Here is a 27,581-nt window from a genome sequence, read left to right as displayed (position 1 = left end):
TTCCATAACCAGCATACAATGTTGGCAGTTGCTGGGTGATATTTGGTTGTGAAGGGAGTTGTCGCAGTGTTTGTCATATAATAATGTGTGTTGAGAAACCAAATTTAATAAGATGTTTCCCAAGCTAGGTAAGACCAGGGGGTAGAGTCATTTGAAACAAAGGATTTCATTGGTCAAAGGCAGGCAGAAATCCACTGAAATAGAGGTTTGTCAGAATGTTTTTTTCAATATGTTCTGCAGGGTTGTGCAAGCATTCATGAGAACCCACAAAATCAGTTTTTATAGATTTCCGTGCAGTTGTTTCAGCCCCAAATCCATCCTTGGTTTGAAATGGCTTTTGTGGACATATTGTCACATTCTGTCTTAGGTTAAATCTTTCTCCCCTTTTTTGGTGTTGTCAGCTTCAGAGATATAAGTCTAATGAGCTTTGATTCAAGTAAGATGGCATCACAATATACAAATAGATGATATAATGATAAATGTAACAGTTTTCTTCCTGTCTACAGGCATGGCTGAGGATGTACGGTTACCTGCCCCAGGCCAGCAGACAGATGTCGACCATGCGATCAGCTCAGATCTTGTCCAATGCAGTCAGCGACATGCAGCGGTTCTATGGCCTGGAGGTCACTGGAACGATGGACCCTCAAACCATCAGGTTAGCAGGGATTAACTAGGATGTTTTCCACATTTAAACGAACACCTGCTAATAAAAATATCTAATGTGGACCAGCCCCCAAAACACTGTCCTGCTGTCCGTTTTGATGATGATTTGGCCTCAAATTTGGAAATAAACTTTTAACCAGGACAGGATTTTGCTGGTGAAATACTCAGTAACCACGATTAAGCAAGGCGCTGGTTATCCCCAGTTACTTTAGAGGAGCAGGATCAGAAGCCTGGCTGCACTAGGCAGCTCACAGGTACACTTTAAATTAAACAACAAAAAGTAGAGGAGAATGTAGAAGTTTTAACATCATGCTCCCCTTCATCTCTTCTCTTGGGTGCTCCTGCCTTTCAACACACACACACATATATCTCTTGCCTGCTTCTGACTTCCTTCAGTGCCATGAGGAGACCCCGCTGTGGTGTGCCTGACAAGTTTGGAGGCCAGATCAAAACCAACGTGCGGCGGAAACGCTATGCCCTCACAGGACATAAATGGAACAAGAGCCACCTCACTTACAGGTAAGAAAAAGACGTTCTGCTTGTAAAGGAAATCTGACCTGCCACAAATGCACAGTACATCCACAAAATCTTTCTATCACAATATCACAATAACTACCTTGTGTGATGATACATTGTCCCAGAAATAAGTGGGCTTAGGGACATTGTCATTTTAAGACCATCATATGCCACTGATATAATGATAATATTATCACAAACAGACCCTTTCAGAGAGATTAAACTTTTGATTTTTTTTAATAATATTCAGACACTGGAATTAGATTATGAAAAAAATATTAAACATATTTTTTAAAAAGTAAGAAACACCTGTTAATATATACAAAAAAGGTATGTATAAGACTATAGAAAATGTGTAGGAGTAGCCCACAATTATTCAGTTTGAGAAGTAATACAAAATTTGGCCAACAAAAACAAAACTAAGTGATGCATTTTGCAATTTATAGACAAGCTGAGCATAGCGAACACCACAGTTAACCTCCATAGTCTGGCCGGTGTGCTGCAGTCAGCTCCCGGGGATGGACAGCTTGTGAGCCATGTGGTTTGCTGATGGATTTATGGAGCGGAGGACAAAGTTGTTGGACTTTTGGGCTCATTGCCAGAGGTTGACAAGCTAACTATGAGGACTGTGCGTCTTCCATTCCAGAAGTGCAGCTGCAGGCTGCTGCTAGGCTATGCTGTGTCGTCTTTGAGTGTTGTTTGATTTTTAGTTGGACTTGTGCAAGTAGGCGAGGATGGAAAGAAAAAAAGGGAAAATTGCTGCTCCCAAGTCCTATAATGGTCGGGAAAATTCTGCTGCTTAGGATTTGTGCTGGCTAAAATATTGGTGACAATCCTTTGTGAAGAAAACAGGCATGCAAACACAGCAGGCAGTATCAAGGTTGGAAAAATTATCAAGGTCATGTCAATATATCATACAATAAGTTGATAACCTAATTATTGTGACAGGCCTACTTTTTCATTTCCATGTTGCTTATGACTCCACAAATGATTCCATTGGGACAATGGTATTTGTTAGATTCATTTTCTCTTCCCCTCTTTGTTCCCACAGTATCCAGAACTACACTCCCAAGATTGGAGAGTATAATTCATACGAAGCCATCCGTCGCGCTTTTAAAGTCTGGGAGAGGGTGACCCCGTTGACCTTTGATGAAATTCCCTACCAGGAGATCAAATATGGACGCCGTAAGGAGCCCGACATTATGATCTTCTTCGCTTCTGGTTTTCACGGAGACAGCTCTCCTTTCGATGGGGAGGGAGGCTTCCTAGCTCATGCCTACTTCCCTGGACCTGGGATGGGTGGAGACACACACTTTGACTCGGATGAACCATGGACCATAGGAAACCAGAACGTACAAGGTAAATGGTTGCTGTCTGTATGATTCAGAATGTCTATTGCACTGTGGATTTTAGGGACAGCAGTTATTTTTCTCAGTGACAGCCTAGTGCTACAGAAAGCATAAATAACAACCAGAAAGAAAATGATGTTCCAAATATACAAAAACCTTTTTGGGAGAGGTTTTTACAACTTTAAAAAGAAACACTGTCTTAAGTGACTTCAGGTGGGTGGATGTTTTGCTGCACAAGTTGAGTTGGTGTGTAGAATGTCTGTTTATGTGTGTGCAGCCACACAGACAGCTCACTGTGTTATAAAACTTTTTCTTGAGGGCAGAGGGAGTCATTACTGAACTTTCAGGTAGAAATGAGGACTGAGGGGCTGTTAGGTCCTTGATCATCTCTGTGAGTGTTCAGCTTATGGTCAGTTTGCAGCAGTGCAGTCATGCCATGTTGCACAGGTTGTAATGGATCTGTATAATAGATTACAAACAGCTGTCCCCGTCGCTTTCCTCCACATCTAACTAGAGTTGGCAAGGCTTAGCCAGCTACATCATCTCTCATTTGTCAGGCTCCGCTGCTCCATTTACCTCTGTAAAAGTTCAAAGTCGACACTTGGTGACATCACAGTCTTTGCCCCAACTGCACCTCTTTATAGATCTCAAACGTTGCTAAGAACTTGTACTGACATACAATAACGCTATGGGCTTTGTGATCCATCTGTCAAGCTGCACCATGCGCACACACACACATGCAAGATATTTGTACATTTGTGCCTTTGAGGACTTCAGTTTGCTGAAACCATTGCCTAACCTTTACACTTTCCTTAAGATGAACCCTAAACCCAATTACAACTCTTATCACCAATGTCTAGAATTAAACTAATCATATTCACAAGCGAGGATTAAGAAAATATCTTTATTTTCAAGAATCTTTAAGAAGTCTTCCTCTTGTTGCTGTGAACCCATTAACCCTGCTGCCTAGAGAGGGATATTTTGTGACAATGGGCTTCCTTGCCCTGTTATCAACATGCACACAGCAGACAGAGACAGCTTGTGTGTGTGTGTGTGTGTGTGTGTGTGTGTGTGTGTGTGTGTCTGTATCTGTGTGATCAGCTGTGTGTGGGATGTGTAGCAGGACAGATCACAGGGACGGTGGAATGCCACAGTAAGTGGGAGTGTGTTCCACTTGGGGAGATCTGCAGACTGGTCCCTTTGTTGCACCACGCTACTTAAACAGCTCAGAAGCAAAGTAGAACCAAATTACAAACGTTTCTGACACCAGTTAGACACATATCTAATTAGTCAAACTTTTCACAGACTTAGCTTACTTTAACTCCAGCTTTTTACTGCCTTACAGTTGCACTATTGCTGATACATATCTTCTACCCTGTGTGAAATTTTAGGATTTTTTTTCAGCTGGCAAAACTCAAACAGATTGACCCTTCAGTTGGCTGACAGTGCACAATATAAAGGGCTTCATGATATGAGGAAAATTCACAATACTGACGCTGTTTCAACTTACACAAAAAATCCCTGAGTGCAATACTTCAGTCATTTGCGATGTGTTTACACAGTAGTTGGTATTACTATGATGTGAAAAAAAAGATACATTGTGCAACCATAATTTTTGTAAAGCGAAAAGTGAGCCTTAGTTAGCCCTGCTGCAGTGTCCTCGAGTATGAGATAGAATCAGATCTGACCTCTGACCTCTTTTTGGGTGAGGCCAAACAGAAACGGACTTCAGCTTAGGGATCAATAGTTAAACATAAAAAATGTATATGATGGTAAAAGCACAAATCCATTCAATATATTCTTTGTGGGTAAAGTGTATTCTTTCCCTTTCCTTGACCTCAGTTTGATTTGTCAGAGAAGAGCAGTTGCACCTTGTGATGCACAATGTGATTAATCAGCCTTTCTGGCACAGACGTTCAAACAAAAACAGCTTCTACCCTTTAGCCCAGTAACTTGCTGACAGGCATACTCGAACACACCTCACACAGATGAAACGCTAAAGGCCAGTAGCAGTAAAAGGTCAGAGGCCTTTGTGGTGCTTTGTGGTCAGATGAGACAAATGTGAGTCAGTTACTGGCAAAAAGGCAGAGCAAATGACTTGGAGAGTCCATGTTGGTTGTCAGGGTGCTGCTTTAGTGTGCGTGTTCATCAAAGGGAGTCCCTTCAGCTGCTGATGAATGAGGTGTGAGACATGGTAAACAAGTGAACAAAGCTTCAAAGAGTTGAAATACTGCTTAAATGACAAAATATGCATGTATGTGTACAGGGTAGTCAGAATTAGCAGTAGTTGCACTGGCTGAACTTCTAACTTTGCCCAGACTTTTGAAGTTTACTCTGTCGAACTGAATGGTTGTCACAGTTACCTCACAAAGGCCTCTTTATCTGCTCTCAGTTCTCTCTGTCTCTCTTTGTTTCCATCCCCAGCTATCTCTAGCACTCTGTCTTGCCCTCTGCTGTTTTCTCTCCTTGAGTGTGAGCTGCAGCTTAGTACACCATGAGGACATTCATGTGACTCTGAAATTATAGATGGTGGGGGAGATGAACTGTGTGTATCCCTGTGTGTGTATTTGTGTTTGCGTGTGTTTGTGTTTTGCAAAGAGGAAATGAGGATATGTGCAAGGACAGGCATCCAGAACATCTCCCCTTCCCTTTGCATGCACAGCAGTGACATCACCAAGTCCCAATCCCCCAACTGCGTTATGTCACTCGTACAAATCTGACCAATCAGCAAAGTCCATCTCGCCTGACAAAATGCCTAGCAAGTTCAAAGTTCACCAAGAGCAGGGCAGGGAAACAAGGAGGTATTGACTGAGGGGAAATAACTGTGTGTGTGCTGGCTTTACTTCAGAGATGAACTTTAAGGGATATGTTGGTCAATTCTGGACCAGGTTTTCTTTGGTTCTATTTAAAAAAAAGACATCTTTTGTGTAAAGAGGAAGTTGATGCAGTGGTCAGTGTGTCAGCTCTGCCAGTGTATCAGTGTGTAATTGCTGTGGTGGCAGTGGACAACAGCATCCTTTGACTGGGTAGAAATGTTAGAAATGTATGTTGATTCATATCAGCAATCATTAGCATGCCTGTGTGTGATTTATGTGTCACATCTATGGAGATGTTCAATGACATCATAACTGGGAGGGAACAATGAAAAGCTGTTTTTATACAGTGACTGCATGGATTTATTGGGCCTTCCTGCTCTCTGTTGCCTGCAGCTTTTGCCGTCCTGTTTTTCCAAGGCACATGAATAAATGCAGCGGGGCACGTGTATTCTCTCTTAGTTCTTCTGAACAAACTCAAACTGTTCCTTTCTTGAGATCAAATGTAAAAAACTCAGTGCATATCTTCTAATTTTCCTCTCCTAACTTGTGTCTTTGCTTTGTTATATTCACACAGGTAATGACCTCTTCCTGGTGGCAGTCCACGAGCTGGGCCACGCCCTGGGTTTAGAGCACTCCAACAACCCACTGGCCATCATGGCTCCCTTCTACCAATGGATGGAGACGGACGACTTCCAGTTGCCTGAGGACGACCGGCGGGGCATACAGCAGATCTATGGTAGGATGTTTTATGGATGACTCTTCTGATGTCAAGAGTATATAAATAACCCTTTCAGTGTGTTAAATCATGCAAACATCAACTGATGATTGCACTTTCTGTAAAATTGAAATATATTTTTTTGTATGTTTACCAGTAACAAAATGACCACTCTGTTGATGACCATTTTCTTTTCATTTTTATGTGTTTTCATTATGTTTTTGGGTTGTTGGTTCATTAGTCTATCCGTCCATCTGTCCGTCCCTTTTTAGTGAGCATAATACCTCGGGAATGCCTTCAGAGCGTTTCTTAAAATTTGGCACAAAATCCACTTAAGCCCTCATCCCACTGCACAAGAAACCTGCTAACATCTGGCTTTTTAATGCAATGGGAAAGGTTTCAATCGGCATTCACACCCAGGTCAAATTACTCACGCCTCCTGCTCCAAACGGCACACAATGCACAGGTGAACATGCTAGTTTTAGCCCCTTTACTAGCGAGATGCAATGACACGCCACCACAAAACCCTGTCTGTCTCTGTCCAAGCAGCACTTAAACATCATTCCAACTTAGTCTGCACTGAGTTTGAAAGAGAGACCAAATAAGTAACAGATATATATAAAGATGTAACCGTTGTAACATTTCCATGCTGCTTTCTACTGTTTACTAACCTGTTTTCCGGCCTGTCTCTGATCAAACGTGACACACCAGTTAAAAAAACAACAACCTGCATACACATGCTAATTTTGGTGGAAAAGGGGTATTAGACTCAAGGATGAACTGATTAGATTTTGATGGTCAAAGGTCACTGTGACCTCATAAATCATGTTTTCGCCATAACTTATTATGACAGTTTTTTACACAAATGCCTAATAAGATAAAACGAAGACATGATGACATTTTATATCCAAAAGTTCAAAGGTCAGCTTATATCAGAATGTTCTGCAAAATTACTTTCCTGGACATTATTCAACACTGAAACTAAGAGACAGAAGGGGAGACATTTGGTCAGATACTGAATTGGTGAGAATAATCTTGAGTGTCCACCTTGAAACTCCTCTGATTATATAGAACATTTGTGCTGCTGGGTTGAAGCCATGTTTTGCTGAAGTATAACACTTAATACCTTTCGTTAAATTCCATCAAAGTCTTCACTGCATGTAATATATGAGTTCAGACAGACATGGATGTAAACTGCAACGTCACTGGTTGGTGGAGGCATACATCTGTGAGGCTGTAATTCTAGTTTATCCAAATTCCTATCCCAATAGTTTGCCTTAATTTATCTAGAAAATTGATTTCAAGCATTTCAGAAGTACTGAAGGAAAAGTAAGACATATTGGGTAACATTTTTCCTGCTCAGCCAGTCCCAGGTATATCTTGTCATTATTCATAATGTGATACAATATATTTAACTCATTCCGTTTGTCCCTGTAGGTCAACCAGACAGCGGCCCCACCCAGGCCCTGCCCACTGTGACACCCCGCCGCCCAGAGCCCAGGCCACCTCAAACACCTCCTCGGCATCCTGACCGTCCCAGGACCACAGAGAGACCAGATCACTATGGACCCAATATCTGCGAAGGGAACTTTGACACGGTTGCAATGCTCCGAGGAGAGATGTTTGTTTTCAAGGTAAATTGTTTGGGGATCAGAAAATGAGGATGTTAACTTCAGCCACAGCCTGCTAGCTTGTTATGAACATAAAAAATTAGAAGTGATATGTTTACTGTACCTTCACAGTGGTTTATTACATGTCCTTGCTTGGAAATTTAGCTGGCTTCCAGCAGAGGAGCTGTCCTGACAAGTTAACAGTGTCAATAAATTACTTATTCTTTTCTGTAGAATCAGTTTAAAACAAACGGCGTGTGCACAGCCAACAAGGGCTCTGTTTTCAATCAGGTCCTTGTGGATTGTAAACCAACAGGGCCTGTGTTTTTTATGAGACGGAACGCTTTTTAAAGGGTGGGGTGTGGTCAGGTGTTTGACTTAAAGAGCCTCGGGACCCACACAAAATATTCATAAGGGCTGAAGCAGCATTGAGCTATTAGCTGGGTTTTTACCTACAGGTCATTTCACTGTTGGCTGCAGTTGCTGTCAACTGGGTTGTTTTCGTTATTTAATATTGGAGGTCTTTTGATATTATGTAACTCAGCCCTGTGGTCGTGTTATTAAACATCTGCTAAGTGTTACCACCAGGTAAGGGTTCCTGCTCAGTGGCGATCATGCAAGAAATTTACATGGTCATTCTCAAAGTTGAAGTAACAGAAATTTCTGAAGAAAAGGGACTCCATTTCTTCTTCAGGGATTATTCAGTGATGCTCTATACATAGTGCAGCTCTACAAAGATAAGCAATGATGTGTTTCAGTGAGAGAGGTCAGAGGAGGCGTCCAGTGTTGGCAGCGATGAACTCTGAAGAGTTTGGCAGCTATTAGACAGAGCTGGAGAGAGAACACCCAGGCTTTACTGTAAAATAGCATCAGCCTCTCTTCCACAAATGTTGTCATGATATCTGCAATTTTTGACATTTCACAGGGAACGGCAGCAGCACGGATTCAAGCAGCTGAAGATATCTAATAGTATCAAACTATCAGCCATATCTTGAAGTAAACTGTTTGATATGCCTTTGTCGAGGGGAAAATGTAAAATACTTTGAGCGAAAGAAAGATAAAAAAAACTTAGGAAGGTGTTTCTGTTTTGCATTATTATTGCTGACGAGTGAAGTATAGAATAGCCCTGTCCCCACAAACACCCAGAGATCAGGCTATGAATATCTCTTATCTCAGACTGTAAGTGTGTCTGACACTGACCGGTAGTTATAACACTTGGCCTACAGCTGCCTGGACAAGTGCTGCACATGGTCAGACAGTTATATCTGTGCTCTCGGGTTTCATCTCAGCCAGTAATGTCTGTGTTCTTAGGTTTCATCCACAGTCATGAAGCTAGACCAGATAACATTAATCAGTGTCCAAAATTAACTTTTTCCTTGCCAACCAGCGGTTCTTAGCCTAATACAAATGACTAGGCCCACCCACAGAAATGGCTGAGCCCCTGAAAAGGTCAAGTGAATAGGACCTCCCCAGATCTGCTTTTCTCATATTAAGCATGCGCGTGCTCTCTCTCCTAGTTTAGAGCATAGATTTATGAAGAGAACTGGATACAGCATTGGAGGCTTAGCCATTTTCATTCCTTTGAAAGTTGCTCAGTGGTGCATGAAGCCAAAAAACTTTTACTTCCAGGTATAAAAATACCCAGATCTTCTGCATCCATGGGCCCATAGACCAAGCGCACCAGCGTTTCCTTTAACCCCTCCTCCCAACCACTCTGTCTCAGGCTTGTTCACATGAATAACAGCAGGAAGATATCTCTGGGTTTTGCAACATTTAGGAAATAGTGATTTAAATAAGAGCTATTTAAGTGTTTGTACTTTGTTGTATCTCAAAAAATATCTATATGTCCACTTATTTACAGATGTCATTTTGGCCCCATGGTATCACGTGACGCGTGTAAAGGTGTCATTTTACAGTTTGGCCACTGTCAAATTGGCTTTGGTTTGTTTAAGATCACTAAATTTCTCGGATCATGTGGCTGGCCACCAGCATTTTTTCTTTTTTTTCCTGCAACAGTTTGCTTACAAGCAACAATAATACATTTACTTTAATTAAATGTATTAATTTAGTAAGTAATGGTGAATATTTTGGTTCAAAATGAAATGTGGATATCGTTGCTCATATTTAGGCTGAACATGATAATTGTTGTCCCCCATGGGGAACAATCATGTTCTGTATGGGCGGCCCTGCAGACCTGATCAGAGTGAATGCAGACCAAAAGCAATTCATATACTTTGAGTGAGAAGTTGAATTTTGTGAATTTAAAACATTATGAAAAAGGTATTTTTGGAACAGCCACCTGCCAAGTGCCAAATAGTAAAATACATCAGTCGTGGCTCCGAGAGTGTGTCAGAAAGGGCAAAGAGAGTCATGTGATGTACACACTTGAGACACTGACACTTGTCAGAAATGTTCAGCTAGTATTGACTGTTATTGATTTATATGTTTTATTGTTATTCAGTACTTGACTTGGGATTCATTTCAGACTGCTGTCTATATTCAGATATTCTCCAATGTAAATTTGGAAGTGATGCCTCCACTGTTAAGAAATTCTAGTTATTAATGGCAGACATTGTTCTTCCCTTCTATTACTCTGCATTGGCAAACAACTTAATGTACTGCATGAGTGGGAGTAATCTGTAGCACATCAGCACCACTCTCTCTTCTCCACAGAGTCCTGTCCATTAAAAGAAGAAAGGAGCTGTCATTTCTTTTATTCACTTTTCGAATATCTTCACAGCAGAGGGCTGGACATAAAGACAACCAGCAGAGCACATGGAGTTGCTTTCAGTATTAAGACTCCCACACTGAGATCAGCTCTCGTCTGCTAAGGACTAATATGGTCAATTCACTCTTAATCTGGTCAACGCAAGGAGCTGTCAGACCACACAGATCGAAGGGTGTGCGGTCTGTTTGGCCCTGTTCTATTTCTCTCAGCTCTCTCCAACCCATCTCCGTTCTGTTCCATTCCATACCTTGCCGCGCCATCTTGTCTGCCAGTGTGTCCTGCGTGAAGGACAAAACTAGGTGTGCTTGCCAGAAAGAAGCAGCACTGAGCATTTTACCGTTACATTATCCAGGACAAGCAGGGCCACTGACTCACCACTTATGAATGAGTCTGAGGGCTTCTGGTGTAAATCTGTCTGCTGCTTTGTGTGCGCAGCACAAAGAGAAGATATGAATGTTCAGCAGTTCTTAGGTTAAAAAGTACTACCAGTGATTTCCCATGTTTTGTGCTGCTGACTTGATGAGGAAATCACCCTAACAGCTCTTGATAAAAGTGATCTTGTATCAGGCTGTGATCGACAGAGAGAGTGCAATAAGGGACATGATAAAGCCACCAGAGCAGAGACGGACTATTATTAGCCTGCCAGTGTTCTGCTATTGTTAGTTTATTGTACGTTCTGGTCTAGTTATCCTGCAGACCTCAGTTTGCTTGGCATGGTGACCATAAAGCCTTACTTCAGTGCTCATGTCAGTAGGTAAAATTGTTATAATCAGTTGACTAATGAAAAGAGAACACCTTGCTTACAGTAGCTTTCTGTGCATCCACTGAACAGAGATTTATATTTATACTTAGATAAGAAACCATAGCATTGGTTTAATTTTGATTTATTCGGAGGAGTTGAGTCTCAGCCAGGAATTAAAGGAATACTTCACCCCCAAATTTTTATTGGAAAATTCATGGCTCACTTCCTGTTACAGTGAATTCTTGAAGAAAACTGTGTTTTTGTCACATCTTCAAGATGAACAAAGAATCCAAAAAGTTTTTTGATTAATTGAAGTAAATGGGGGCCGTCTTTAACAACAGCAAAACTATATTAAAACACCTGTTTACAAACTCTCATACAACTTGTCCAGTATAATCCAAGTCTCATTACCTTGTTGTATGCTCAGAACTGCCCAAACACCTGCATTTTTGCTAAAACCTTACTATTTAAAACACTTCTGCATCAACAGTCTCATGCAGGGAGAAGTAGCATGCCTTGGCAAGCACGTAAATTTGAACTCTGCTTGTGCTTTCAGCTGAAATACCACCTCATTTCAGCTCATTCAGGAGGTGTACAGGAGTTGTGTGAGTTTGTTAGCAGATGTTTTGATATAGTTTTGCTGTTGTTAAATGTGGTTGCTCAGGATTTCAATTAATCAATAATGTTCTTGGTTTTTGGATTCTTTGTCCACCATGGAGGCATGTGTCAAACACACTTCTTAATTTTGTCTCCTCAGGGCCGTTGGTTCTGGAGAGTGCGTAGGAACAGGGTTCTGGATAACTACCCCATGCCCATCAGTCACTTCTGGAGGGGTCTACCTGGAGACATAGACGCTGCCTATGAGAGACACGACGGCAGGTTCGTCTTCTTTAAAGGTAAGCAGCAAACACATGCATATAGAGTTTTGGTATATGAGGAATGCTGTACTGGAGAAGAGTGGTGTTGTGTGTTTTCATTTTGATTTACTTGCATTTAAGCTCACACTGGTCTGCACCTCACTGTGTGTACAGTCATCAAGTTATTAATTGCTGGTTTGTTTCCAAGACAAGCTCTGCATTGCCCAAAGTTAGCAGTTCTCTGGTATACTTGTTGTTTCCACAATATCCAGATGGAGCAATGTTGACACCAAAATGAAGCAATTCCTGGTAACAGAGTAAGAAATCCATCTTCTGAATCTGCTACCTTTTACCTTGCTGCCCAATGGGGGGGTGGGGGGGGTGGGGGGTGGGATATAAATGGCAACAAACTCACTTATTACTGTAAAGAACAAGAGCGCAGAATAACTGGTCAGGACCGGTAGTTGTTATCTTTTATCTCTAGGTCATAAAAGAAGTGCTGAATCATGTTTAATACAGCAGAAACCTACAATTATCATTCATATATTTTTGAATGATATAAAATAGATAATGACTCACAGTTTGACATCAAAACTACATTTTTTATGCAGTTGTGTAAATTAAAAAAAACTCCTTGATTTGCAATGTGATGTGAATAAGAAAGAGACAACACCTCATGAAAGTGGTCCACTCGTTTTGAAAGATCATCTCACCAGCTGACTCACATTCACCTCTTCATCCATACTCCTCTTATCTTGCTAGTGAAAAGCAGCCTCTCCACCCTCCTGCAGGAAATACACATATCATTTATGTATCTGGTTATTGTTGCTGTAAAAACAGGCCTGGGTCTGTTTTAAATAATCGTCTTCTGGTATTATTAGCTGTCACTTCTAGAGCACGACAGACTTCCAGTATCAAAAACAATCTCTGAAAATATGCCCAATTTTTTAATTAGGGTTGTAGCTGCCTTACAGCCTGCAGGAAAGTAACATACAAACTTTGTTTCTCAGCACTGCTATGCTCAAGTAGCAACAATGACAAACAACACCAGTGTTTGGATTCAGTTTCCAGTGAAGCAGCGCCGTTTACGCTGTCGTGCCAATACACAATCATAGCTGGATTCACGAGATCTAGGTTTATCATTATGTCAGTTTGTCTTATACCATATATAGCAGCATGTCAGCTCTTTGAGGTTTATATATTCTTTTCTTTTTATCATTATAGATAATGCAATGTACAAGTGGTGCAGGGTTCATATCACTATTATATGGAACATAATCATACCCTTCAACGTAACCCTCCTGCATAGAAAACCATCCACCATCTGGTTTCTTCTTAACAACCTAAATACATTTATAATGCTCCATGGTCATTTGAAACCACCATATCTCACTGCTTTCATATATTAACAATAAAACAGATTCTGGAACTTTTTTCATCTTCTTTAGATTATGTTAAAGATATACACCCCCCACCTCCTAGAGAGGGTGCATAATGTATTCTACATGCAGAGTATAAATCTCTTTTAGCACAGCTCATTATTTGTGCTGCAAGTCGCTGAGAGAGGCTTGTCTTTTACAACGGTGGATAAAGTTGTTGAACGAAAAAAGAATTCAGTCTTTCATGCCGCTTCACTCTGAGAGCTACAGGCTTTGGGGCAGCTGTTGATGAGGAGGATGATGTCATCGGCAAGCCTCTCAGTGTGACACTTGGCTGCAAGCCATTAGCAAAGAAGGAACAAGAGGAATGAAGGGGAAGGGAAGATAAAAGGAAGGAAGGAAGGATTGGCAGACCTGTGAGAGGGAGAGACAAACACAGACCTTTAAATGGGCACATCAAAATAGAACATCATCTTGATGCTTTCAGCATGAAGACAGCAGACCTGATTTTTTTTTCCTGTACTTTTTTTGTGGACTAATGGCCTCAACTTAGTCCAGAATGGTCCAAATGTAGGGATGTGTTCTTGTTCTTATACTTGCTTTGTGAGCTGACGTGTGATTTTGAGATAGACAAGAATCACAGTATACAGTTTGCATCCAATCAGCGGAAACAGTGGTCAACAAAACCCACAGCTTTCACAGTCTACATTTCCCTGTGGGGGAAATTATTATTGTCACTCCCCACCTCCTGCTGTCCTGAGCTTGGTGTGTCCCTTTGGGGAGTGACAAGACGCCCAGTATCAACAGTATACATATTCTGCTTTGACAATACGATGCATTCTGCATGTGTTGGCTGGCTAAACCTTTTGATTTTTTTTTTTGTTTGCTTTAAATTATACTTTACCCTTTAAAAATAGAGCTCCTGGGGATGGCTGCAGCAGACTGTTGTTTGCATGATCTTGTTGAAATCACTCTAAAATAGCAACCGTGTTAGCTACAGCATTCCTTCTTTTTGCAGCAGGAAGCTAAGGCTTCTATCTTCTATGTCGTCACGTAATGACCTTAGGAACACGGTATTTCACCATAATTATGCTGGCAATTTCCTGTAATGGCTGCGGGATTCATTGTTTGCATAATCCTGGATATATATAGATCTAAAATGGAAACTATAACAGCTAGAACATTCAGTCTTTTTGCAGAAAAAAGCTAAGGCTTCTATCATCTGTGTCATCACATTACATTACATGTGGCGGTGCCAGAGGAATGAATGATGATTCCATCACAACGCCTTTGGACTTTCTGTTGCAGAGTTCAAAGGGTTAATGAGGATAAATGGGTGGATGCATAGAGGGATTAATTGATTTAGGACATATTGGGCATCAAATATCTGGAATGTCTATTTTAAAAGGTGTAAAAAATATTTATCCACGTCTCTTACACAGCTGTTGTGTTATTACCCAGGGGTTTCACAGCTGTTTTTATCCCAAATAAGCCCAACTGTAATAGAAACCAAACTGTTTATCCTTTCAGAAAAACAAGATACACAGCAGGAAGGAATCAAATCTTTAGGTCACTGAAGTGCTCCAGTGTGGTTATGGAAAGTCATGGAATAAGTCATGGGATTTTACATGAGGGCTGTGCACTGCAGGAACCCTAGGAAGCATTGCGTCAACCTCTTGTTCTCTCCAGATGCTGAGCGTAGAGCTTTCATTTTAAACAAGTAGCAAGGGGCTGGAGGTGGGTGGATGGATGGGTGGGTGTGAAGGGGGGGAGAAGGAGGGAAAGGCGGATTGAAGCCAAGAAGAGAGATGTAATGGTGCCAGGAGGAATGGAGTCCCCCTGTCTGACACAATAAAACACAATAAAACCTTCCCTTCAGCGAGAAATCTGCTTCAGCCTGACACGAGACAAGCCGCTCCTAATGGATAATTACAAGCTAAACCAAAACTCCTTAGTCAATGATGTGCTCATTTCTGCTGTGTTTCTGATTGCCTGCCAGCAAATCATTATTGTGTTCATATAATTTACAAGTGTGTAAATGCTGGTCTGCTTTCTCTGATTGTCTGTATTGTTCTCTTTTATTTCTCATTCAGTTTCAATTATTTAACATATTCTGTGCCAGCAAATTAAAATGTGCGTGCCCGAGTGTGTATTGGTACATCTGTTATTGTGTGTGAGTGGACGCGTGTGTAACCAAGTGTACATGACATATGCTGTATGATTGTGTGCGTTAACATTTTCCAGAGTCTTTAAGGGTTATGAGTGGGGGTGGATATGCAATGTACAGATGTGTGCACCATAAAGGATCATTGAGCACTTTTTCTCTCTCCTCTCCGCTCCGCTCCTCTCCTCTCCTCTCCTCTCCTCTCCTCTCCTCTCCTCTCCTCAGCAAACAGATTCTGGCTCTTCAGGGAGGCTAACCTGGAACAGGGCTATCCAATGGAGCTGGTTGATTACGGTCAAGATATTCCCTACGACCGAATAGACACAGCCATCTGGTGGGAGCCATCCGGCTACACTTACTTCTTCCAAGGAGACTGGTAATGTAGCCTGCAAACTGTCAACATCACATGAAACCTCTCATTCACCTGTTGAGCTTCTTAGGGGCTGTGGGATAGAGCCAGGCAGCTGAGAGTCAATCCAGGGCCCCCATAGCATGCTGGATGCTTTACTGGGGCTGAAGAGGCAGTCATGGTGGGTGAATGGAGAGCCAGGGCCTGCAGAACATGTCTGAGAACCAGAGCAAGCGACAGTAACTCTGCAGAGACAGTGCCCACGGCCCTGTGTCCACTGTCAAATGTCCTCCAGTGTCCACGCACCCCTGGATGTGGAGCCTCCAGCATGCTCTGTGGGCCCTGGCTCATCTCTCACCCACCATAACTGCCTCTCCAGCCCATTTCTAAAGAGTTTATAAAATGTGATTTTGGAATTATTGTTTTTGATAAGCTTCGGGGGTGTGGTCAGAATCAGCACTCTTGCATTGGCTTGTGTAAGAATGGATAATTGGTGATGTAACAACCAATCACAGCAGAGAATATGGCAGAGTGCCCCTCCCCCATTGCCCTGTGAGTATAAGCTACACATGACGAATAGCAGCAGCTGTATTTGTACAGTTCTGTGTTAACAATATGAGCAAGTTCTGTAAATATGCAAGGGTAATATATACAGTACTGATAGAAAAATAATTTCACTTTAGGTCTGTGAATCCAATAAGCCCTCGCTAAGCACATTATGACTGACGTGCTTAAGGTTTACTGGTGCATTTACACACACAACAGATATGGATGTTGTGTGGAAATAGAACAGATATGTACACACCATGTTCTGTACTGTGTAAGAAGTTTGCTCTTTTTTCATTTGGACAGTTCATAAACAGTAACAACCATCTCCGTTGCTGTCCTTTGCAGGTACTGGCGCTTCAACGAGCAGTCGCGCTTGGCTGACAGAGGCTACCCAAAACCAATCAGTGTCTGGGGAACGTCAGTGCCCTCTTCTCCCAAGGGGGCCTTCCTCAGCGATGATGGAGGTGAGCTGAGACGAGACAAGTGGCTTCTGTGTGTGTGTATATGTGCGTAATGGAGCAAGGAGGGGCTGGGGAGAGAGAGACACGCCTGAAACAAAGAATTAGGGTGTGGTCATGCAATCGTCAGGAGGGACAGGGGATAGCATGTGTGTGAGAATTTGAGCCTACATGTGAAGTGCTTTTTGCTCTGCTGTGCTTAGTGAGAGTGAAAACAGAGAGGGCTGATCCAATCTCAAAGCAGAGTCTCTGTTAAAGACATTTTTCCATTTATACAACAAATTAGTTTTGATAAAAAGAGAATTTTATGATGAGAAGATTGATGCCACTCAATAATAAGAGTGGTATCATGCTTCTCATTTAACTCTTGGCAAATTTGGAACTATTGCTATAAATTTCATGACTTCCAATTGTTATGTTGGCTGACATCTTCTGCGCTCTTTGCCCTCTCCAGCGTACACCTACTTCTACAAGGGTTCCAAGTACTGGAAGTTTGACAACCACCGTATGAAGAGCGAACCAGGCTACCCCAAGTCCATCCTAAGAGACTTCATGGGCTGCACCGTGGATCTGGACCCAGACAGAGACACAGACACAGACTCAGGACGCAAATTCCCTGACGTGAACCGCCCACCGTTCAACCCGGATGTGAACGGACGTGACGGTGACAAAGGCAAAGACCCAGAGGGAACGGATCGTGGTGGAACGGACAAAGACACGGGCAAAGGGTCGGACAGCGACAAAGACGAAGACTACCGAGAGGGTCGCGAGGAAGACACCAACGAGGTGGACGTGGTGCTGAAGGTGGACGACAGCGAGGAGCGGACCATGAACATCCTGATGGTAACCATCCCACTGGTCCTGGTGCTGTGCATCCTGGGACTGATCTACGCCATCATCAACACGTTGCAGAGCAAAGGGGCACCGCGGCTGCTGGTGCACTGCAAGCGCTCGCTGCAGGACTGGGTCTGACCCTTGACATTAGGGGACAGTGAACTTTGAACTTAAATGGAAACCTTAGACACCACCCTCCTCTAATCCATCCCTTCTCCCAGTGATCCATCTGTCTCATGTCTCTGTGCTCAGTGGCTCCTGCAACTCTTAGTACATGTGGTAGAAGATCCAATACTGTACTGATACACACACACATCTACACACACACACACACACAAACACACACCACCCTAACCTCCTTCCGTCTCCCATGGTGCTCTACAATGCGTTGACTGTAGTCTATTTATATGAGAGAAGTTTGCACATTGGTTTTTTTTTCATGTTTTTGTTTTGGTTCATTTTGTGTGACTATTTGTTGTTATTATTATTATTTCTAAACCAGGAAGACCGTTCTATTCTTTCTGCACCGCCTCCCTCCTCCCTCTAATCTCAGTAGGGGCTTTGTCCTCCCTGATAACTTGACATCTGCTTATGCTATCGCAGCTGCCACAAAAGGAACTAATGCAAAGGGTTAGAAAAGAAAGAGCGAGAATTGTAGACGGACCACAGTGCTTCAGTAGTGCTCTCCCTTCTCTCATCATCCTCTTCCATCTCTTCCCTATGCTCTGCAGTACAGTATGTCATGGGCTGGGAGGTGAGCGAGAGTGAAACAGGGTTTGGTCACAGACATTTCACTGTAGTTTACATTAAGAGGTATTTTGACTCCTGCCTTGAGCCCAGATATTATCCTCCCTTTGACTCCCACTAACAGATGAGGCTACGGCTGTTAGTCTGAAGATTGGACCAGTTCAGTTTGTTGTCATACAGGCATCACCTTGGTTTTAAAGGATAATTCCAATTTATGACAACTTAGATTTTATTTTTTATAGTGGTTTTAATAATAATAATAATTATAATAACACTGTACTCATCAAGATAATAGCTGATAACTGGGAATGTAGCAATATCACTGAAAAGATTTTACAGGCTCAGACGTTCAGTGTGTAGGATTAAGGGGCATCTATTGGCAGAAATAGAATATAGTATTCACACAATGACCTGAAAATTGTTGTGTTTTCGTCACCACCTTACCACTGTGTTTATTCTACAGTAGCCCAGAAGAGACAAACCAAACATTGGCTCCAGATAGGGCTAATTGCGTTTTTGCGTCAGCCAACATAGTTTGTCAACACACACAGGAGAAATTTCAGTTGTTTGCAATCTGCAACTTCACAGTAAGACGCACTAGAGCTTTAGGGAAGCACTTCACCCACCAAATGATAAATTGTAGATTATTTTTGTTGCGTTTGATAAAACGTTTTCTCACGCCTTCACATTGAGCAAAGAATCCGAAAACAGAGAATTCTTAATGAATTGAAGTTATAGGGGGCTGCATTTAATAACAGCAAAACACCCATTTACAAACTGTAATTCTCATTCTCATTTATTCGGACATATTGCTCAGTACTCCCCAGACACATGCATTTTCTCTAAAATGGTACTATTTAAAACACTTGCACATTAACAGCGCAGGCACCCTTCTCGTCCTTGCCTAAGATTAATTGATACAAATGGTCATTTGGGGGGTGAAGTATTCCTTAAAAACAAACCCCCATGTCAGCCAAACTTATTTGGAGGAAAAAATGAAGACAGATGGTAAAATTCACACTCAAACTGTCTGGTGTAAACATAAATCAGTTTACAGACCAGCTTCCTGGTTCGATTTTGACCTGCCATACTTAACGTAGTTGTGCACAGACAGCATTAGGGTGCGATGATGCTCACATTTTATGTGTGCTCACTGTTGGCCTAACTCCAAATAAATTGGTTCAGGCAATGTCTAACATGGGGCTCTGTTGGTGGACATGTAGCCCAATATCAAAACTTGCTTCAAGGGGCTTTATGATCTGTACAGTATTCAACACCCTCTATCCATAGACCCACGATTCAGATAATGATAAACTCCAACAAATGGAGGAAGCTTTAATCAGTATAGCTGCTTCCCGCTGCTTCCAGTCTTTAAGCTAAGTAAAACGTTATAACACATAGAAATTGTAGCTATAAAAATAAGACCCAAGTTGTAATAAATAGTAAATGTCCTTTGAATTCAGACCACTGCTGCCTTGTTTTCCTTCTAATCTTGTGCTCACGTAGTTGAACAATAAGTCTACCTTCTTTCTTTTCCTTATTTGGAAAGCCTTTAAAGACCTTTTGGCTGAAAGGGTTCAGACTTTAAAGGGGATTTCTTCCCTTAACTTTCATTTATGTGGCTAATTCTCAGAGAGCTTCCTTTCTGTCAACAATAAGACCTTTTCTTTGTACGGGAGAGGAGACAGACTAATGGTTAATTTAAAAAGTCAGCTCACTGTGAAATAACACAAGAGAGGGAGCATTCATCGCATCCGTGTGCGTGTGTGTGTAACATAAAACAAGGGAGAAACAAAGCAAAGCCGCGGCCTTTAACTTCGGGACAGGATGTAACACCACAAGTGCAACACAGCAGTGGCAGGGTGCAGCTAATGTACCATGCAGTTTGTAATAGACTTTTTACTGCTGGTGTTTTCTGAAAGGACGATTTAAGAAACTTCACAGATGACCTGCGGTTTATCTGTTGTAAATATACCGTAGCTGTAAGCACCGGGGCGGGCTCAGGCCCTGCAGGATCATGTGAACACAGACTAATCCTCTTCATTAAAAAACAGCAGGTGTGTGCGAATGTTGTTAACCCCTGCGACCCCTAAACTAAACCTTGAACTCCCGGAACCAAAACACTCACTGCCCCCTTTTCATCTTGCAAGAACAAAGATGGGACAAAGAAAATTGTCCTTCTTAACTACTCTGTTATATCAGTTTAAAAAAAAAAAAAAAGGCTGTGTTATCCTTTTTTCCTGGCAGCCATTGATTTCCATTTATTTCTGTAGTAGAGTATGGAAATCACATTAATAAACTAATGAAAAATAGTTTACTTTGATGATTTAAGCATCTCAAACAAGTTTTTTGAGTTTGCTTACTGATTTTTATACTGCACAGAAATTAATGGAAGCCAGTGGTTGCCATGGAAATATGCGTGAAAAAATCAGCACAGTATACAGGACTGTTGTAAATGGTTTTTACATTGTTTAGTAGTAGTTCAGGAGGTGCAATGTGTTCTCCTGTAAAATAATCTCTTATTTTTCCTTGAAAGAAGCGAAGCAATATTCATCAAAGACAAAAACATTTCCTTTGACCCATTTGTGAATACATTTTCAGGAACTTCTTTGGTCTGGTGACATAACTCATTTCTTGTGGAATGAGCAGCCTTATCTTAAGATGTTCGAAAATTGTAGCAGGAATGGAAAATGGGAAATTATCCCATCATTGCTAGTCTTTCACTAAAAAAAAATCAATTTTGAGTCTTGAAACCAGCCTGAAATAAGAGAGTGTAGGAGTGGACGACTTTAGAGTGCCACTTCAAATATGAATGGGAGGAAGGCTTATCTAAGAGGTAAGCTGCCAAATTGACCAGTGGGGGCTCAGCTCACCCGGCTCAGGTTACAGATGTGGATTGGGAGGGTGAGGAGAGACTGGAGACAAGGAAAAGCGGGTGGAGGGGGAGGGAGGCAGACCTCGTCTCCCTGAGCTTGCAGAGCTTGAATCTCAGGAATAAGGAGGGGTGGAAGGGAGAGAGAGTGAGACAGGAGTTTGATGGCTCTATCCCACTGGCAAAAGTTCATGTGACCCAAATCTTCTGTTAGCTCAACAGCAGCGCTGGCCAAAGAGGAATCTTTAGCTTACAGTAGGCGACAGATATTTTAAGTAAGCGCTTTGCTTGCGGATGTCCCCCATGTAACAACCTGCATATCGATTCCAGTTGTGCCTCACGAGCAGCAGTAGTTTTGCTTCATCCATCTTTCTTTTGCCCCACATGTTGAAAGACGGCATAGATACATGACTCTGCTGTTCTGTCAGGCCTCCAGCAAGGTGCAGACAGGCTGAGGTGAGACACCTACACAAACAGAGGTAAAGCTTACAGGACACTTACTGAAAGGAAGAAAGGGAAGAGCATAATCAGCCGTCACCAAAAGTCTGGAGATTGATCTGTGGCCAGTCAATAGTAGTTGCCAGGAAACGGTGTCCTGTGTCCATCGCTCACCTCCTCGCCATCAGGGTTTTGGGGGTGGAGGGGGGGGGGTTGGCGGACGTAGCTAATCAGCGTTAAAAGCCCCCACCCCCACCTCCTCTGCTCTCTCCTCAGCTGTCCTGTCCTTCCATTGGTCCTACAGGCACATCAATGAGCGCTCAGACAGCCGAGTGTCTGGACAGGCTCAGAAAATGTCGACTCATTGCACTAGACACAGCATTGTGTGTGCAGTTCTTGTTTATCAGACCTCCTTTTCTCCTCTGTAACCTCCGCACAGCGAGCCCACAGGGAGGTAACCACTTCAAAGCTAAAGTAACCACTTCAGTGTTGAAAAAAAGTCACCTGAGTTCTCTTTACCTGAAATGTTAGTTTCTGCGATTCAGCAGTTTGAGAGATTCTCTGTGGTTTGAGGCTGACGGAGATTCATTGTCTCCGGACAGCAAGCGGGAGAGAAACATTGAAAGGTATGGAGAGAGGCTGATTGATGCGTGTTTGTGTGTGTGTGGAGGTGTTCAGTTAATCAGCTCTGCTCTCCATAAGCGAGGCCTGTTTTCTGACTGTAAATCTGCCACGCTCTCCCTCTCTCCCCACCCCTCCACATACTCAGCCCAGCCCTCTAAACCCGAGGGGATCATAACAACAACAATGGCCTTCTCTCTCTCTCTCTCTCTCTCTCTCTCTCTCTCTCTCCATCATACACACACAAACACATTATTGTCTTCCCCGGCATCACCTTCCTCCCCTCCTTCCCCCTCTTTCCTCCCTCACCCTTTAAGAAACTAGTCCAGGCCAAGGTCCAGTTTCACACAGCGGAGCCTGTTTTTAGATCAACCTCCTTGTTCAGCAACATTTAATACTGTGGAATGACTCACTTACAAACAGTGTACCTGTCAGGTTTGTTGAACGCAGCAACAGGATGTCACATTCACATATAAAGTTGCAAAGGCTGAATTTCTTTTATGTTAATGCCGCGGTCGTTTTGATGAACAGGGCCTTGATGCAAAGTTTAGGTAGGGTTAGGACATCGCTGAGCTTGTCTAAGCTTTCATCTCTCTCAGGATGTGTTTCTGTAAACACTGCAAGTTAAGCGCTTCTCATTCAGCCCCACTGTTTTGACTCTGAACATCTTTTTTTTTTGTCTTTTATTTTAATGAACTGTTAAAATCTCCACAATCACTCAAACGGCAGGTATTCTTCTAGCTGTGTCTGTGCTCTCCAGTTTCAGCTTCCTGCGGTCACTGTATATCCCTGCACTTTCTAATAACCACGAGCTTCAAAGTCATTGCATCAGCCCCTGTGCAAAGTCTGAACTCTACTGGGAAAAACCAGATCAATAAATAACGGACTGAACAGATCAAAGAAAAAAGAAAAAAAAAACTGCAACAGTATGACTGTGTTCTGTTACCGTTTCACTTGGCTCAACTTTGTGGCTTAATGATGGCTCGAACCCAAAGGATCGTGGGTTGTCCAGATGCTTCTCTCTTTTCCCAGAGTGCATCTCACCTCGCTCATCGACCCCTATCCACTCTGAAACCACTCATTTTAAATCACCACTCCACTCCTCACCGCTGGGGATGGAACAGGAAAGATGGCTGACAAATGACTTTCAGCATCTGTGTCACGGCTTTGCCCCGGACGAGTGCAGCTCTCATGGTGCTTCACACAGGCATACAAACTGTTGAGCAGCCCACTGTAGAAAACTGTTTTCATCCTCTAACTGCAGCTAAAGTAGAGAGTAGATGTTGGATTCAGTCAATCCTGTGCTGACCATCGATAGTGGAACTTGGCATCTCACACTAGGCCTCTCTTCATTACTACCTGAGTAATGGTTCAGTGACTTTCTGAAAAAAACTAAACCATCATCCCTGACTGGGATGAGACGAGAAAAAGAAGAAAGCAGCGTCGATCAGAAAAGATGAGGTTACTGTTCGTCTAAAAAAATTATTTTGATTTTATTTGTGCATTTTTTTCTCTCCAAACTTGATAGAATATTTTTGTTAATAACATTCCAATTAGTTTTTTTGATTGGTTGTTAGTGTTTTGTTTTTCTGTAGAAAATGTAAGATTTTATACATTTGTGTTGTGTGTTCACCTCTAGTTGAGTGTGTTAACAAGCCATGCTGGACATGTACACATTAAAAAAATGCTCTGAAAATATTGAAAGTAATGTTTTTTTTATGCTTTCTGGCTATCTGAAGAGACTAGAGGGTTACGGTTGTGCACACACATACAGTACACACACACTCTTCCTGGTGAGGTCACTGTCCATAGGGCCTTGCTTCCTGTCTCACACGGGACAGGCAGCAAAGCGGCTGAGGCGTGGGGAGAGAGGGGTCTGGCTGATTGCCAGGAAGCCACATGAGCAGGGAGGAAGTTAGCGAGCAGCTTGTAGAGCCTGTAAGAAACCGACAGGGCAATGGTGTCATCACACTGAGAGGAAATTCATTGTTCGCAGCACTGCAAGACTTTTTTTGTGATGGATTTTATCCAAACACCCAAATTACAGAACAGAGACTGACGGCTGCCTTTAATAAGATGTTTTGTGACTTGAAGTAAGTTGCTGCCAAGACCGAAAATAAAGCGACACCTACTCACATCCCATCGCAGGCGTAATTGGCCAAAATTGACACCAAATGATAGTTATTTTGTTTTCATCTGGGTCCTTGTGATCAATTTGGGAGGCTATCTGAGGACTGCAAGCTTTTCGAAAGAAGGTATATATCAGTGGGATGAAACAAAGAAAACAAGACATACTACAGACATGTCTTAAGGGAAGACAGTGTGTCTGTCTGGTTCAGAGTGAAATATCTTGCCAACCACTGGATGGATAGTTGACATATAGTAGATAAAAATGCCCCCCAGTAAAAGAATCCTCACTATACATATTGTCAACAGATGCTATAAGATACCAACACATCAGGCCCTCTCTCAGTACTTTCTCACATCTCTACCCTGTCAGTGATACTCAGTCAGAACCATAACCATTTTTCCTACTGAAGTCATGAATATTAAAAAACTTCCCTCAAAAATGTCACTTATAAAAAGGCGAAGAATTTTCCTAAAACAGCTTGGCTCTAACGTTTTCAGCGAATTTTAGTCAAACAGGAGTGTATGTAGCCTACATAGGCATGCAGCAGGTTCACTCAAAATAAGCTGTCCATGTTCAGGGTATTGAAGGAACACCCAGTGCAGCAGTGTGGCTCAAGGATGTGCTCTCAATTGTTGTTGCAACAATGGAGCTCTATCACACAAAGGAATATATCAAGCTTTAAATACAAAGACAGTTACTAGATTCAATTAATTTTTGTTTTGGGTCTAATGGAAATTATAATGGAAATTACTGAATAAGTGAAAGTGCAGGATATTTTCTTAGACTCTGACTTTGATGTTCTCTGACACTGCACTTCATGCCACCAGCGGGTAAAATGTTCCACCTGTCCCAGCATGTAAGTTTTACATATCTAATGTTCACCGCCTGCTGGTTTGAAAGGTGGCTCTGAAAAGCTGTAACTAGCTTCCTCCCAGTTACAATAGATTCCAACAATACCACAAGCCAAGCCATCTAGTTCCATTATACTGGAGAGAAGGCAGACATCTCCAGCACTGGGCAACTGGCACCAAAACAATCTCACTACAGGTGAGAGGAAAAGCATGTATTTTTGATTTTGGGGTGAACTGTTCTTTTAAGCTAATGTTTTAGCTACTTAGGCGAATGGTAAACAGGTTAACAAACAGCCACCTCTTTACACATTCAGGTAACACAGAGCAACATTAGCAGTAATCCAAAAATATTTTCCTGGGTACCTGGCTTATGTAAATTTAATGGTCACTCTCCTTTAAGCTCTGTTTTTGGTCTCCACCAGCGGCTGAGTGAAATATATGGCTCTTTAGCTGCTCAATTCTCCACTATGTTGCAAACAGCCTTTTGGTGCTGGGGAGGTGCTGAACAATGGGTGACTGTCATCAGCTGCCTGCATGGCCTCTGATGAGAGTAATGAGCCTCAACCAAAACAGTAAAGTTTTAACTGTAAAAGCAAAACAAACTGAAGATGAGGTGATGGGAACTGCACAGACAGGTGACAGGTTACTATGAGACAGTCTTTTCACATTATTATTATAATACGCATTATACATAGTATTTTTAAACTATTTTTATTATGAAATATTGAAAAGAACAACTTTAATGACCATCACTGGTCCTTGGGTTGCAACAGAGGAATCTGAGAAATGTACTTTTTTGTTATACAACTTCTTAGAAAACTTGGTAACTGCCAACTTACAGTTGACTGTCAGATTATAGTCTTGCTTGACAGAGCAGGAGTCTGAACTGTTGTAATACTGGAGGAGGATGGATGCACAACCAAACTTTCTGTCTCCTAATGACCTACTTTGAGATGCGCCATCAACATTACATTTTTTGTTGGACATACCTCTGTGCACATTGTAAACAAACAACTTTAATGGGGCATGTGGTGTGTGTGCACGCTGTTTGAGTATGTTGGCCTGTTTTGCACTGTGTTTACATGCTTTTAATGCTTTCCTGCTGTGGATGTGAAGTCTGAGTCTGGCCAGGATCATTGCTTGTTAAATCTATCCTCTACAGTTATCACTAGGTACACCCTGTGGAGTGCCATAATTACTTGCAGTCATCTCTCTCTTCTGGGTAGAAAATTAACTCACTTTTAGCCCTACAACACACGCACGCACGCACACACGTGCGCACGCACACACACACACACACACGTACAGTATGCGCATACACACACAGATGAAGTTAATCACTAGCAGGTACAGCTGTAATGTCTGAATGTGGTGAAACTGAACCACCTGTTATAAAATGCTTCTACACCTGTTGGGCATCCTGAATGCTGCGTGCAAACAAGCAGCAATTTAAATGACTGGGGCTTCGTATAAATTTTAAATAGAGTTTGTCATCGTCATCATCATCATCATCAAATAGTTCCTATGATAATGCCTGTAGATTATTCAGAAAAACCAGGACTGCTTATTGGAGTGAACTGACTTTCAACATATCATGACATGACATTCTTACCCTAACTCTAACCAATCCCACTCTTGTTGCCTGAACTTACAACCTCACTATGAAGTCAATCGAAATCCGGGGCTTGGGCAGTGACATGTGGCGCCAGACGCGGATGAAAAAAGTTATAGTTTAACTGTGCTTGGCAGCGTCAGGGGGAAACATGGCAGGAAAAGATCAAAAGTTAAGGGAGCAAAAGTCTGAGTAAGATGGGTGGATGGGTCCAACAAACACTGACTTCCACCTGGGAGAGCTGTGTTCACGTCCCATAAGATTATAAAGCCAAACCCTGCTCTTTTTTCCTAACCACGTACTTTTATTGCCTAAACCCAAGTATGTGCGTTATTTGTGTTGTATTGACGTAGTGGGTTTTTTTATTGTGAAAGAGACAGTATGTAAACGATAACATTCCTGTGAAAACGGTAGTGTATTTTGAAAGAAGACAATGCATGTAACAGGCTTAACTTGACACAGCATCCCAGAATGTCAACAGCCAACACACGAAGGGTGCCTTTCACGTCATATCTGGACGTGGAAGGTCCATGACCAAACGTCTATGTGTGACAAGGTCGGAGTGAGAATGTGTTGTAAC

The 27,581-nt window shown here is 42.2% G+C and overlaps 1 protein-coding gene across 1 annotated transcript in view; it reads left to right on the top strand.

Moving 5' to 3' along the window:
- The window catches only part of mmp15b (matrix metallopeptidase 15b), a 39,597-nt gene extending 15,496 nt beyond the window's left edge, over positions 1 to 24,101 (top strand). Inside the window, exons 2-10 of the mRNA XM_049597154.1 lie at positions 507 to 655; positions 1,060 to 1,182; positions 2,231 to 2,538; positions 5,919 to 6,080; positions 7,497 to 7,693; positions 11,897 to 12,035; positions 15,765 to 15,915; positions 16,783 to 16,901; positions 17,350 to 24,101. Coding sequence (XP_049453111.1) covers positions 507 to 655; positions 1,060 to 1,182; positions 2,231 to 2,538; positions 5,919 to 6,080; positions 7,497 to 7,693; positions 11,897 to 12,035; positions 15,765 to 15,915; positions 16,783 to 16,901; positions 17,350 to 17,867 — 1,866 coding nt within the window. The 3' untranslated portion in view covers positions 17,868 to 24,101. The remainder of the gene's footprint in view (positions 1 to 506; positions 656 to 1,059; positions 1,183 to 2,230; positions 2,539 to 5,918; positions 6,081 to 7,496; positions 7,694 to 11,896; positions 12,036 to 15,764; positions 15,916 to 16,782; positions 16,902 to 17,349) is intronic.
- The last annotated feature ends 3,480 nt before the right edge of the window (positions 24,102 to 27,581 follow it).

Source organism: Epinephelus fuscoguttatus, linkage group LG2, assembly GCF_011397635.1.
Source record: "Epinephelus fuscoguttatus linkage group LG2, E.fuscoguttatus.final_Chr_v1".
Taxonomy (NCBI): domain Eukaryota; kingdom Metazoa; phylum Chordata; class Actinopteri; order Perciformes; family Serranidae; genus Epinephelus; species Epinephelus fuscoguttatus.
This window is presented reverse-complemented; position numbering and strand designations above follow the sequence as displayed.